Here is a 15,729-nt window from a genome sequence, read left to right on the forward strand (position 1 = left end):
AGCAGTTCAGTCTGTTTATCTGTTTGTTGGTCTATGTGGCCCAATACAGGTCAATATTCCCAGTAGATTTAATTTGCTGGTGATCTGTTGACTCCTGTGAGCCTAAATGATAAACTTCTGATGGATTACACATAGCTGATTTATCAAAACTGTAATCAGGCGCAATTTTACTTGTCCATGGTGAATCAATAGCCATAGTTTTTTTTATTACACTGAGCAGTACAAAAAGATCTGGACAGCTACTTTAGTGGCCACCAGAGCCGGGCCAGGTCCTCCAGCACCCAAGGTTGAGACACCAAAGTGCGCCCCTCATCCCTCCCACTCCAGCTGTCACACAATGATTACTATTAGACTAAGAGGCACCCCAGGTCCCCCAAACCCCCATCACCTTAATCTCTAGTTATCTGGCTTGCAGTCACTGCTATGTATTCCCTTTTCTTCTTTCTCTTTGCTTCAAACACAATAGAAGAATGATAGCTGAGTGAGTTGTGCGCCCCTCCTACACTGCACCCTGAGGCTGGAGCCTCTCTCGCCTCTGCCTCAGCCCGGCCCTGGTGGCCACACTATGCGCAGCTGGTACAATAGATGCCATCATATGAGATTATGGTTCTCCCACTAATAGCACAAAATTGATAGCTTTTACCCACAAATTTCTTGTTGGATATTTACGGTATGTCTGTACTTGCCAATTTCACCAGAGGAATGATATTGACCAATACAATAAGCTTATCTATCTATCTACAGTATCTATCTATCTATCTATCTATCTATCTATCTATCTATCTATCTATCTATCTCGGGCACTACGGTGGCATAGTGTTTAACATGCTCGCCTTGAAGCTCTGGGTCCCTGGTTTGAGTCCCAGCCAGGGCACTACCTGCACAGTATTTGTATGTTCTCCCCAAGCTTGTGCAGGTTTGCTCCAGGCACTCCAATTTCCTCCCACATTCCAAAAATATACAGATAAGTTAATTGGCTTCCTCCTAAAATTGGCCCTAGACTATGATACATACACTACACTATACACACATAGACATATGACTATGGTAGGGGTTAGATTGTAAGCCTGGGACAGTTACGTGACACTATACTCTGTACAGCGCTGCAGAAGATGTCGGTGCTATATAAATACTAATAATTATCATCTATCTATCTATCTATCTATCTATCTATCTATCTATCTATCTATCTATCTATCTATCTATCTATCTCCCTTGTAAAGTTCAAAGAGAACCTCAGCCGAACCTAAAGATGAAAACTAGATAGTTACCTATGAAGAGGAAAGCCTCTGGATCTTCTGAAAAACTAAAAAAAAAGGAGGAGCGCTCCTAGTGTAACATCGCTTTATTAAAACAATTGCGCAAAATAAAAATTCACTTACTAGATGTAAGGTGAATACAAGCATGTAAAATCCTTTAAAAGTCCTTCCTTGGCGATCGCACCTCAGACTGCCGTGGCCATCGGAGTCGAGAGGGTCTGATGGAAAGTGACCCTGGATGCCCCAAGGAAAACCGTGTGCTGGCTGCGTTATAACGCGTTTCGGCGTTCCACGCCTTCATCAGATCTGAGGTGCGATCGCCAAGGAAGGACTTTTAAAGGATTTTACATGCTTGTATTCACCTTACATCTAGTAAGTGAATTTTTATTTTGCGCAATTGTTTTAATAAAGCGATGTTACACTAGGAGCGCTCCTCCTTCTTTTATTTTTTGTCTCTTATAACAAGCCTCTGACAGCCGGGCTCTAAGAGGAGCAGCTAAAGTGTGACGTCATTCGGCCACCCTTGACTACTGCCCTAGCAGCGCAAGATTTAACATTTTTTTCATCTTCCGAAAAACTGGCAAGGTAGATGCACTGCAATAAGGAGAGTATTCTTTGTCCTCATCCATCATTCAACTAGAGAGATGTTGTCCTAAATTAGGCACACATTATTTTATTTCTACAATTAAAACCAACTGCACATCCAATTTAATAAACAAATTGCTTTCCTGACCTTTCCCCGAAACCCAACAGGTCATTTTATTCTCTCACTTTACCCTTCATTTAACCCCAGCACTCTTGATTGTCACATCCCACATCAAACAAAATGAAGAACCACCTCCATTTTTTCCACCATGATTCCAGGCTTTACTCCAATTCAAAGGGTAGATAGTAGGCCTTGAAGTTTTACTGCTCTCTCTATTGTCACAGATGCCCACTCAGTATCTGTTAAAGGTTTTATTGCTTTATGGTTTATCACAACAGTGCCAAACATATTCTAGAAAGATCAAAGCTTGCTGTGTGTGTTCTGACTGCAGATGCAAAGATGCAAAGAGAGACTTGCAATTGCTTTGTCATTTTAACACCTCAGTTCAACCAGTTTTTTCTCTATGGACCAGAGGAAGAACCTGGCTTTGAAGTTTACTGTACTTACAATCAAGAAATTCAGTCTCAGCAGAAAAAAGATGGTGCCAGAACTTTGCAGCAATTCCTAAATTAATTTAATGTTCATTCCACTAATAATATGGTATAGCAATAAAGTAAATTTTATAGCGTGCAGATTGTTCATTTTATCTTTAATGAGGCGCCATTGTATTTCACAGCTCTGTACTATAAAAATGATGAATGTTAATTCCATAAAAGCATCCATAAGAATGTGCAAAATATAACATAGAAGAGAACTTTGTTCAGTTGAGTTTACAGTCATGCAGCATACACATGCTAGATTTTCATATAAGAGATAAAGGCAATTGAGAGATTGTCAGTTAATGGTTAATGATTTTCTTGGCCGAAAATCTAACAGAAGTGCAGTTGTCCTTCCCTTCAGCAGTTCACTGCATTGGATCACTCACACTCACTAATGTAGATCTATTCTAGGTCCTGCAGCAAGGAACCTCCCACTTTTCCTACCTCTCCCATCTTTATAGAGCAATACAGACAGCTGAGTAGAGAGTCAAACAGTATGTCTCTACATCAATCATTCCTAAAATGCCCTTATGCTGGGAATACACGGTACATTTTTGAGCCATTAAGATTGCTCGATTGATAATTTCCAACATGTCCGATCTCCCGCCCGATCGATTCCGCACTCGATTTCGCATAGGGAACAATGGTAAAAGATAAGAAAACGAATGGAAGATAAGAGAATCGGGCGCGAAATTGAGCTTGGAATCCCTCGGGCGGCAGAATTGAGCCGCAAAAAAACACCGTGTATTCCCAACATTAGATTGTAAGCATATTTGGCAGGGCAATCCTCCCTGTGTGCTCTTCTCTACCACCATATGGACTCAGTGACTTGTCTGCTATACTTATCCCTAGATTGGTGCATCTCTATTTTGTCCACCATAGTTGGAAGCTATTAAGTCCCTGTGTAACATTGTTTAATGTTGTAATGTCTCCCCTATCTATTGTGCAGCATGGCTTGATATGTTAGCACTTTATAAATAAAGTTTAATAATAATGTCATCTGAAACGAGCATAAAAATATCATTTTGGGGGGGACTTTAATCCAGCATCAGTATGTAGCTTAAAGGACATCCGAGGTGAAAATAAATTGCTGAGATAAACAGTTGTATCTATCCTCCTACACCTAAAAATGTTTTTTTTTAGATATTTCACAGTTTTATTTTATATTTAAATCTACTTTTTTCATTTTTACGGTTTTATTGTCTCTGCTCAATGACACCTTCATTGTAGTATGCCAGAGCTTAAATTTATGAACTATTAACCCTATTTATATCTCTCCTGCTCTCAGAAGACATTTACTGACAGGAAAGTGTTTTATGGCTGTAGTTACTTTTCAGTGATTGTTATGCTATTGTCCGACCCAGTCTCGACCCAGACAGAAACTGTCACTTGCATACCTGCGGTTTAACTCTTTCAGGCAGAGATTGAGAAAAAGGAACACAGCATAGTCTCATAATCTCATCATGTCACATCACCTCGGTTGTCCTTTAAGTGGTGGAATACTATAGTCTATAAATAATGAATAGAAAGTGTTTGGTTCTACAAACTACTGTGGACGGAAGAATATTTGTAGCATCCTGTTGTGGGGCCGATTCTCTGCAACAGGGACAGGGTGTACCGGTTAAGAATTGTTACTTGCCTCCCCTTGCTGCCTGTGCTGATTTCTGCAATGGCAGCGGAGTGTAACGATTGCTCATTTCACTCCAGCCGTCAGGTCCCACGCAGCTCCTCTGTCTCTGTCATGGCTGAGAGACGCCAGTCCGACTTCCTCCTTGGAGCTTACTTCCCCCTCTGTTGCTAGGCAGTAGGCACGCGTGTTAGCTCCCTTTTTGTGCAGTGGTCGGAGGCGGTATTGCACCTGTCCCTAATTGAGAGGCTGGCTATATAAGACCAGCACTCTCACTGTTTGGATGCTGTTGTATCCCTGGTCATCAGGCACGGTGTTCCGTCGCCGTTCCCCACCCAAGTCGTTTCCTTTTTGGCGATCCCTTGCTACCAGGATCTCCCCTCCAAGTTGTTCCCCTTTTTGGCTAATCCCTGTTGCTAAACCTGCCTGACTGTCAGTCACATGTCACCCTGCAGCCTAACACAGACAGGATCCCTGCCTGTAACCCTGCTTATCCGATCCCTTCCGTCAGCTACCTGTCCGCAGCACTCCTGGGATATCCCTCTGCCTGCTAGTTTCCTCTATGGAACTCTCCTATCACCTGCAGCCTCCCTGGGGATTCCCTCAGCCTGCGAGTTCCCTCTGGAGCTCTCCTGTTACCTGAAGCTTCCCTGGGGATTCCCTCAGCCTTCCAGTTCCCTCCAGGAGCTCTCCAGTTGCATGCAGCTTGCATGCATGGGGATTCCCTCAGCCTACCTGTTTCCTCCTGGGTTCCTAGCCTGTCAGCTCCCTTCCCAAAATGTACCTCTGACTGTCAGTATCTCTGGGACTTACCCTGTCAGTCAATACCCTTCCTGGGATTTTAGCTGTCAGCTTCTTATCTGGGATTCCCCCTGTCTGTCCGTTGCCTCCTGGGAACCAATCAGTCTGCTCCCTTCCTGGGTTTTCTCCTGCCTGCCAGTTCTTCCCTGGGATCCCTGTGGGTTAGGCCTTCCTGACCTGCTAGTCTGTCCTTGCCCTACGGTCCACTCCGCCAGTATCCCCTATATCCCGTCAGATACCCTCTGCTCTTTCCATCACTGGTGCGGTAGTCCTAGGGGTTGTGGCCTGGAGAGCACCAGGCAGCAAAATAGTCCGCCACCCACTAGGGGTGACGGACCATCATCCTTTTGCGGGGTGCGCTGGTGAAGACCCGTGCTCGCTTAGACCCACGCCCTTGATACCAGTGACAGGATCAACAGAACCCCAATGGTTTCAAGAACCCTGACAGAATCAAACCTGGGACTCTAGGGCTGCAAGGAAAGAGTGTTAATCCCTATGCTACATCGCTGCTCAAATAGTCAATATTTTACATTTTAACAATTAGAGGACAGGACAGAGTATCACTGAGCAGCAAGCCTAAGGGGAGAGCAGAACTGCATAGGAAAAAGCAGAATGTGGCAAACATCATATAGATTGGTAGCTCCCTGCAGCCAAGTATTCATGCTCAGTCCTATGTAGAAGTGGGTGAGAGGCTGTGAACCTACAGCTATTAGGAAATATAATTTAGATCAACTGGAAAAATCCAGCCAGGTAGGTCGGTAATACTTTTAGCAGGATTAATCTCAGAGAATGGACAAAGCTTGTATTAAGTTAATAGAATTGCTGACAATAACCTGTGAGGGGTAGGTTTACTGAGCATGCTTTATTTTATATTTGTGTCTCTGAAGCCTTGGGCTAAAATCCGAGACTAGGTACTGGAAACCGATATCAAGACTGAAATAACCTTATCTGCAACTGTACATTACAGGGCACACAGGCATCTGGGGTCAGAGTCCATGCAGGCCGGGCACAGAGGCTGGAGGGTTACAGCAGGCCATAGGTGACAGCAGAACATTATAATATGATGGTTTGGTGTGGTAGAAATGCCGGGAGGAACATGATTTGAAACGTTGCCAGCGTTGATTCCTTTGCCAGCCAAGCCCCAGAGCAAACAAGGCCCTCATTCTTTATTCATTCATTACAAACAAGATAGGTTTTATAGCAGAAAATGACAGCTCTCTCTCTCTCACATATTTTTATTCCGGATCATGCTCGTCTCCCTTACAGACGTGACCTGCTTTTCTGGCTCTTGGAAATCATATGTCTGCTGTAACCTCCTCATGCCTCTTGGGAAGGAAAAGACCTCACAAGACAGACCAGTCATCCCATTGTATGCTGCACTAATCACATCTCCTCACTTAGTTTGTTTGGCTCGCTGTACATAGCTCTGTACAATTCCTTTATTGTTGTTCTTCCAAGAATACCCAGACATTAACCTTCACAAAGTATTAGCCTCCACAGTCATAAGTTATTGTGCTGCTGTGGCATGTTCAGCATCTGCTCAATCACTGAGGCATGCCAGTCTGTCTGGCTATCTATCTATCTATCTATCTATCTATCTATCTATCTATCTATCTATCATTTTTCTCTCCCTCACATACCACTCTTGGGATCTTTCACTGATCGCTGCATGAAGATGATTGTCCGTCCAGCTGATAGCAGTATATAAATAGTTTCTGCCGTACTACCTACAAAGATATAATAAGATATTGCAGTGTATGTGTGCAGGAGCAGACATACATGTATAGAGTCCCTGTTTTAGAATCTGTAATCACTACAATGTTGCTATTAGAATAGTATACAACGTTTACCTATTCCAGAAATCCTCAATGCTAATGGTTCAGTTTTCGGAGTGTTCACTCGTTGGTTGTGGCATGATGTAATGTGGGGCAAATGGTGGGCAAGTGGTAAGCTGAAAGGGAGCTGGGAAAAAAGGGCGCATGCCGCTAGTGGACAAAAAGGGCGCCGCCATTCACTCCCATAATAAATAGCGTTTAATGGGCGCCGGGTAGGAAAAAAGGGCGCCGGAGCTAAATAAAGTTTATAAACGGCGCCAGGAGCTAAATAAAGTTTACAAACGGCGCCCGGAGCTGTTTAATGATTTATAACTGAACTTGTGGTGATTTACGTTTATAAAATGCACCCGTGCCGAATAACGTTTATGAAAATACTAAACATATTTATCTTATTTAAATAATTAAAACATTATTTAAAGTTTTATCCCTTACTGTTTGTAAAACATTATTATTCACAAAATAAAGCGATCAGTACGTAACGTAAATTGCAAAATATTTTTTTAATCCACAATTAGTAAAACATAATTATCCACATAATAAAGGGGGGTCTTAGGTTTAGGCACCAACAGGGGGGTCTTAGGTTTAGGCACCAACAGGGGGGTCTTAGGTTTAGGCATTAACAGGGGGGTCTTAGGTTTAGGCATTAACAGGGGGGTCTTAGGTTTAGGCACTAACAGGGGGGTCTTAGGTTTAGGCACTAACAGGGGGGTCTTAGGTTTAGGCACCAACAGGGGGGTCTTAGGTTTAGGCACCAACAGGGGGGTCTTAGGTTTAGGCACCAACAGGGGGGTCTTAGGTTTAGGCACCAAGAGGGGGGTCTAGGGGTTAGGGGTAGGTACAGGGAGGGTTACTTAGGCACCAACAGGGGGGTCTTAGGTTTAGGCACCAACAGGGGGGTCTTAGGTTTAGGCACCAACAGGGGGGTCTTAGGTTTAGGCACCAACAGGGGGGTCTTAGGTTTAGGCACCAACAGGGGGGGTCTTAGGTTTAGGCACCAACAGGGGGGTCTAGGGGTTAGGGGTAGGTACAGGGAGGGTTACTTAGGCACCAACAGGGGGGGTCTTAGGTTTAGGCACCAACAGGGGGGTCTTAGGTTTAGGCACCAACAGGGGAGTCTAGGGGTTAGGGATAGGTACAGGTAGGGTTCTGTGTAAGAGTAGGCTTAGGTATAGTTTTAGTAAAATTTTAGTAATAATTACTAATGTATTACAACACTTATTACGAACGTAGTTATATTTATATCATCTTTATAAACAATATTTTCAGATTTTATTATAAGAACAAACCATAAATGACGGTTATTCACAATAATATACAATTATAACAATTAAACATATATTATTGGTTTTTTTATAAACGTAATTATAAGTTTAACTTTTGAAACAGGGAAGATTAACGTTTTCACAATTTCCGATTTCATAGACATTATTTAATGATTTATAATTTTGTTAAACATTATTTGTAAACGAAATATAGCACACTATATTTATAAACCCTATTAATGATTAATTATTATTTAGAGTTTACACCCCGCGCCCTTTTTGTCCAGGCGCCCTTTTTGTACGTACGCAGCTGAAAGAGCTAATGCCTTTTGCTGTTTGGTGGTCTGAAGTTTTAGGGCTGGAAGGGTTCTTTTTGAATATTTACATTGTATCCTCTTTTGGGAATTTTTCTAGGACCCAAGAGTCTGTTAAGGGGCCCATACACTGGTCGATTTCAGCCATCGATTTCAGCGATCGGTTGGTTCTATGGAATTGATTGATCTAAAATGTATTCTATCAAATCTATCAATCGATCGATTTGATCTATCTGACAGGATGGAAAAACTAGGTCTATCTGCTGCTGGCAGTAGATCGACGTCCCATAGAGTTGCATTGGATCTAATAGTCCAATAATGCATTTAGATAGATTTCCAATAGATTTCATTCTGAAATCTATTGTAAATCTGTTCCTAGTGTGTGGCACACATCAGATAGATTCCTGTCAGAATCGACTTGACAGGCATCTGGAAAAAAAATCTATTTGATGGTCGAATCTGCTGCAAATCTATAGGTGTATGGCCACCTCCGAGCACCTCTCATAGGCATGCCTTTAAGACAGACGACTTCCAAAAAAGGCTTGCTATGACCTCTCTGGAGGAGCCTCTTGTAATGGCCATGCGTGCCACTTCCTCTTCATGCTTCATTCAGTGATGCACTTCTCTAACTGAGAAGACATGGGTGACCCGAAAGTTATAACATAGCCAAGATGGCAGCCGCGATTTTTAAATTTAAATCGAGCGAAAACTATTTGGTGTAGAATGGCGATTCAGGCATCAAATGAAAAAGGAGAGCACAAGCTACAGAAAGGTATGCATCTTAAAGTACTTTGCAGTACTGGTAGGAGTCTTAAAGGCATGCCCATGAGAGGTGCTCGGAGTCCCTTAAAGCGGATCCGAGCTGAAACACTAACTATAACAAGTAACTTGTCTACATATCTTATCTAAAGTTGATCTAGTTTACACAGCAAATCTAGCTGCAAACAGCTTCAACAGAATATGATTATTTCTTCTTGTGATACAATGACAGCAGCCATGTTGTTTGTAAACATTACACACAGGCAAGCTTATCTGCATCTTCAGCACTCAGCCTGTGAAAAAAAACCTAATCCCCCCTCCTCCTGCCTCCTCCCCTCTGCCTCTGAAATCTCTGGCTAGTAATACCTCCCCCTGCTCCTGCTCAGACTGAGCTCCCATGAGCCCTTGCTACTGTCTGAAAATGCCAAGGCTTTCTGAAAAGATGTGGGCGAGGCTTGTTTAGTTTATAGGGAATTAGAGTATTAAAACAAAAACAAAAAAGTGTTTGGCTTGAGGAATGCCCTATAAACAATAGGAAAGGAACCCAATTATGCAATGAGCAAAAGCTCATCTCGGATCCACTTTAAATATTTCCAAACTAACAGAAGGCCAGCATACCATGCTTTCCTCATCAAAGAGTTGTCTAAGTCAAGTGGGGTAGTTATCAATTACCAAACTTGTGTGGCCTAGCCAGCAGGCTTTTGCTTGGCATGCAACAGACATTCTTATCAGTGTTCCTATCCTGTATTCCCTGTCATCTGTTTATCTTTGTGATTTTGGCATTTTTCATTGAGCTGGTTTTGTGATGGAAGAGCAATAAAACCATTTGTCAAACTTTCTCCAAGACATTTTCATGGGGATCAATCTTTCCTTTACCACCACTTTTGCCTCAGCCTGTGTTCATTATTCATGCAAGCTCCCTCAAGGAAATAGCACAGTGACACAACTATGTCAGCTATTTTTTTCAGAAATATTAGAGATTTTGTGTTGAGAGTTTAAGAAAAGTTTTTCTAAAGCCTGACAGCAGGAATGCAGGTGCACTTCAGAGCAATCATCACTTCACCTTACTGTGTGTCACCATCACCTCCTACTCTTGCACGCCAACTGAAAGTGAAAGGTTTTGGTTCACTGAAAATTCCAGTGATGGCAATGTGTAAAGTTGTTTTGGGAAGAATATTGCCTCTTCCTGGTCATGTCATGGAGAAACACCTTAGCGTAAGGCAGACTGTTGTATATACAATGTAAAGTTGCCATTTTGAGGCATGAGACAATGAGCCCGACTTGTTAAGAGATCATTATATTTAAAGAGAAACTCCGACCAAGAATTGAACTTTATCCCAATCAGTAGCTGATACCCCCTTTTACATTAGAAATCTATTCCCTTTCACAAACAGACCATCAGGGGGCGCTGTATGACTGATGTTGTCATGAAACCCCTCCCACAAGAAACTCTGAGGACCGTGGTACTCCTGGCAGTTTCCTGTCTATGAACCTTGTTGCATTGTGGGAAATTGCTGTTTACAGCTGTTTCCAACTGCCAAAAAAGCATGCAGCAGCTACATCACCTGCCAACAGTAAAAATGTCACCATGTAATAAATGTCAGAATGTAAATTAGGGATTTAAAAAAATTACAATGGGCAAACACTGACTAATTCAGTTATACATAATTATTGTAAAAATGAAGCACTTTTTTATTACATTATTTTCACTGGAGTTCCTCTTAAAGTGATCATGCAAACCCAACCTGGCTTAACTACAGATTGTCCCCAAATGTCAGTGTTTTTCATAACAGATCCCGCTTGCACAATACCTTATGTTCAGCAGGAACTTCAAAAAATATTTTTAAAGCCAGGTGCCATTCAGGCCAATTCCCGATCAATTTCAACATGAAATCTCTCAGGAACTGCCCGAGCCCACCACGTTTGCCTCTCTGTATGTATTATGTAATGTACAAATATGCTGTAAGTGTGCGTTTATACATTACCTGTCTTGTATCGCATTGCTCTTCCGTCTTCCAACGTTCTTCAATTAGTTGCATCTGGTGCTGTTTGCTCCAAAATTGTGGCACATACTGTATGTAGCTATTTCAAATCCATGAATGAGGTCTCAGACCCCTGCCTATATTCCTTAATAGGTTACATAGTTATTTGGGTTGAAAAAAGACATACAGTACATCCATTGAGTTCAACCAGAGAATAAAGTACAACACTAGCCTGCACCCTCACATATCCCTGTTGATCCAGAGGAAGGAGAAAATCCCTTAGAAGGCATGGTTCAATTAGCCCCAAAAGGGAAAAAATCCTTTACTACTCCAGATGGCAATCAGATAAAATCCCTGGCTCAACACCACCGGTAATGACCTAGTAATTATAGCCATATCTTTCAATGCAAGGAAAGCATCTAATCCCCCCTTAAACGCAGATATAACATGAATTGGGAGTGTACTTGACCGATTGGTGACCCCTGAGCCGGAACAAAGTCCTCCAGCACCCAAGGCTCAAAGTGCGCCCCTCCATCCCTCCCACCCTAGCCGTCACACACTGATTGCTATTAGACTAAGAGGTGCCCCATGGCTCCCAACACCTTAATGTCTAGTTATCTGGCTTGCAGTCACTGCCATCTATCCCCTTTTTTTATTTTCTCTCTGCTTAAAATACAATAGGGGATTGATTGTATACAATGAACAGAGGCGCCAAAAGTATAAGATTAGTTTAAATGAGCTTAAAAACCAACTTAAATGGCAAAATTGAAGGAGGAAGTGGTGGTCTTACCTCCCTCAAGCAGACACGACAACGACTGCGATTCAGACAGTCAAACACATTTATTAGGAACTCCAAAAAGAAATGCAACGCGTTTCGCAGGTTCAACCCCGCTTCATCGGGCAATATAGGGAGGAGTATCAAACAATCTGCACAAGGATTCAAGTTAAGTGCCTCCACAGAGTTTTTAAGCTCATTTAATCTAATCTTATACTTTTGGCGCCTGTGTTCATTGTATACAATTTTGAGTCCACCCTTGGTGGAGGGTTGCTAACCTTTCTTCCTGTCTACAGAGAGCGACTTCTAAATCCTGAGTGGGGTCAGGACAATCTCCCCACCTGCCTTCACAGTGGTTGCCTGCTTTGTAGCCTGATGTGAAACCATATTGGAGAGAATGCTGGTTAATGAGAAGTTTTATTACATTCAGTTTTCAGAATTTTGTCCATTAAAGTAAATATCAAGAGATATTCCTCTAGAGTGGGATATACTGCTATTCAGCTGAATTGCAAACCGGTAAGGCGGTTGCCTTTGATGTAGGATTTGATTTGAGCCCTTGACCAATGTTTGAATCCTGGCCCAAAACAGTACTCAATACAGTAAGAAGTCTTTGGGCAAGGCTCCCTAATGATTCTGGTTACCTGTAGAGTGCGCCCTAAGTGGCTGTAACCAGCCCATCAGGAGAAAAGCGTGATATAAAAGTTCAGTGTCTTGTCTTCTTTTCACAGTGACAAAAAGGGTTGTGCTCTTGTCATGAGTTTAACTGGATTAAATAAAAATCAGGCTGTATTATTAATTAATCTGGTTATATAATTTAAAAAAATGGCTAAAAGCAGTATAGCTCCCCTTTACACAAGCCCATTGGAGACACTATGGGCAGGCTGAGGTGAACGGAACACTGTAATTGCAGGCAGCTGTGAGGAGGCCTTAGGAATGTGTCTGTCATGTTGTGTGGTGTAGGATTCCCTGACCATGATGACTGAAATCCTAATGACAAATGAGAATGGAATTTACTGTCTGGGGAACAGCATCTGCAGTCTGTCTCCTCTACCAAGCCACTGGTCAAGTTGACATTTTGTCACCCTTCTGTCTGACCTAAACCATTATCTGTAGCATCAGCTTAACAATACTATTTGGAGGACAAGTATACCTATAGCTATGCCAATACAAGCCCAGATTTTACCCAGACCAATAATGCAGTTATAATACATTATCACATCACACCTATCCCAAAAAGAGATCTGAACACCCCCCTGACTGTATGTTGTCTATATATTTCCTTTACCAGCAGCCTGTATACTGTGAACGCTGTACCCATGCAAACTTATATCTGTGATCTGTAGTCAGTTCTGATCTTCAATCTCTTTTCTGTTTCTGTCTGTGCCCAGGCAGCACTACAACATTGTGTGGTGAACATGTACAGACTACTGAGATGCACAAGCAGACAGCCAATGGGATACAGCCAAACTGTATTCTTTTTCAATACCTTTAATGTTTTAATTCTCATTTATTTATTGTATAAAGCACCAACATATTACGCAGCGCCGGACATTAGTTTACGTTACAGACAATATTTAGGGTGACATACAGCAATACGACAATACAGGAATGCAAGATAAATCAGATCACGAAGCACAGTATGAGTACAAGGTAATGCTTAGTTAGTCACTGCCTGGATAGGAGCATGAAGATTAGGCAAGTTGAGGTCACTAAAATGCATAGCATGGGTGCACAGTAATGGAGATGCATGATCAGGTAGGACACAAAAGGAGGAGGACTCTGCCTGAAGGCTTACAATCTAGAGGGAGAGGTAGGGACACGAAAAGTAGGGGACCAGTGTTCAGCTGTGGGTTTAAAGCACTTGTGAGGGGTGGTAGGCCAGAGTGAAAAGGTGAGTTTTGAGGGCCTTCTGGAAGATGTTGAAGAAGGGGGCTGCCCTAATGGGTGGAGGTAGGAAGTTCCATAGTGTTGAAGCAGCTCTTGAGAAGTCCTGGAGGCGTGCATGGGACTGGGTGATGTGGGGGTGGTCAGGCGAAGTTCATTGGAGGAGCGGAGTGAGCGGCTAGGTGTGCACCTCTGACTAAGATCGGAAATGTAGGTTGGACAGGTTTTGTGGACAAATTTGTAGGTCAGACACAGTATCTTGAATCTGATTCTGGACTGGATAGGAAGCCAGTGGAGGGATTCACGGCAGGGGAGCTGCCGTGGTGGAGCGATGGGAGGAGTGAATAATTGTGGATGCCGCATTCATGATGGACTGCAGCAGGGCAGTTCGGGTCATAGGGAGACCAGACAGAAGGGCACTGCAGTAGTCAAGATGGGAAATTATGAGGGCATGGATGAGGAGTTTGGTGGTGGCAGAGGTCAGGAAAGGGCGGATCTTGCAGATGTTATGAAGGTGGAAATTGCAGGACTTTGTGAGGTTTTGGATGTGGGGAGTGAAGGAGAGTGTGGAGTCCAGGGTGACACTCAGACAGCGGGCTTGAGAGGTAGGGCAAATTGTAGTGTATTCATTCATATGTTATTCCACAATCATTTGTACAGGGAATCTAAAGTGCTGCATTGTACAAAATGTCTGGAAATGGGCAAAAAATAGTAGCATTGCCCATAGCCACAATTATTAAGATATCAGATATTTGTTATGATTTTCTACTTGCAAAGCAATACAGGAATCTGATAAGTTCATGCAGATAACACAGATCGTTGTCTTGTCTCCTATTTCAAATTGAATTTATGTTGGCATGACTGATCCCATTTTAATGTCTTGTTCTTAGGAGTCAACATCATGCTTAGGAAAATTGCTGTGGCTGCTGCATCTAAACCAGCAGTGGAGATCAAACAGGACGATGAAACATTTTACATCAAAACTTCCACTACTGTCCGGACCACTGAGATTAACTTCAAAGTCGGAGAGGAGTTTGAAGAACAGACTGTGGATGGCCGTCCATGCAAGGTAAAGATCTGGATGCAAAGATGCTTTCCAAGGAACAAAATGACACAGGGCTGCTACTAGCAGCTGCAACTAGAGGTCAATACATTTAGATGGCGCTCCCAGCAATAGCAACTAGTTGCTAATTGTTAGCTAATATTAATGACCAGTTGCTTGCAATTCAGTCACTTACCGGTATGTATGCTTATGTAAGGCAGGTGACCTGAAAACTCAACGGCTGCAGGCATGAACAAGCTAATGCATTTTTCCTCTACCTCTACCTCAGAACAGGTATCATACCCCGCATTTTCTATACTCTATGTAAAGCAGATGATACTTATGACATAACTTTTATTGCCGCAAAGAACTTACAGAAATAAATTTTAAGCATTAAGTACAGAACTTTGTGCACAAAATAAAGTACAATGTAAAGCTATCGTGCCAAAAACTGAGACATCTACTATTCTCTATAAGAGAAGTTGGCCCTTATTCAATTCACTTTTTCTCATGTTTTCTCCCAGATGATATTTTCAAATCTTATCATGAAATGTCTTTTAAACCCCCAGCAAGCAAGAAAATACTCAGAATAATTGTGACAGTACATTTTCACCTACTTTTTGGCACTTTTTCAATTGCAGAGTGCTGAAAAGTTATTTTACACAGAAGATGGAAAAGTATCTCCTAGGAGAAAACTTAGAAGAAAAGGTGAATTGTCTCTGAGAAACCAGTGGAACAAAACACTATTGAAAACTGTTCCCTCTTCTCTCTAGTGTGTGTAAGGGGCTACAATGGTCCTAAAAGTCCATTTTAGGACCATTGTAGCCCCTTACACACTCCAATGAGTTCTGGGTCACCATGAGCTTGCTGGTTAGTCTGTACCTCTGGGTGTTTCAAGCCCTACTTCATAGAGCCAAATTAATCCATGCCATGCACTGATGAGGAACAACCAATCCGAAACAGTCTGTATGCATGTTGGATTATTATGGCACTGTACAAATTAA

At 42.4% G+C, this 15,729-nt stretch overlaps 1 protein-coding gene across 1 annotated transcript in view; it reads left to right on the forward strand.

The window, feature by feature from the left end:
- Positions 1–15,729, forward strand: part of CRABP2 (cellular retinoic acid binding protein 2) — a 77,192-nt gene that overhangs the window by 32,685 nt on the left and 28,778 nt on the right. The window contains exon 2 of the mRNA XM_068253561.1: positions 14,574–14,752. Within this exon, the coding sequence (XP_068109662.1) occupies positions 14,574–14,752 (179 nt within the window). The remainder of the gene's footprint in view (positions 1–14,573; positions 14,753–15,729) is intronic.

This window comes from Hyperolius riggenbachi, chromosome 9, assembly GCF_040937935.1.
Source record: "Hyperolius riggenbachi isolate aHypRig1 chromosome 9, aHypRig1.pri, whole genome shotgun sequence".
NCBI lineage: Eukaryota > Metazoa > Chordata > Amphibia > Anura > Hyperoliidae > Hyperolius > Hyperolius riggenbachi.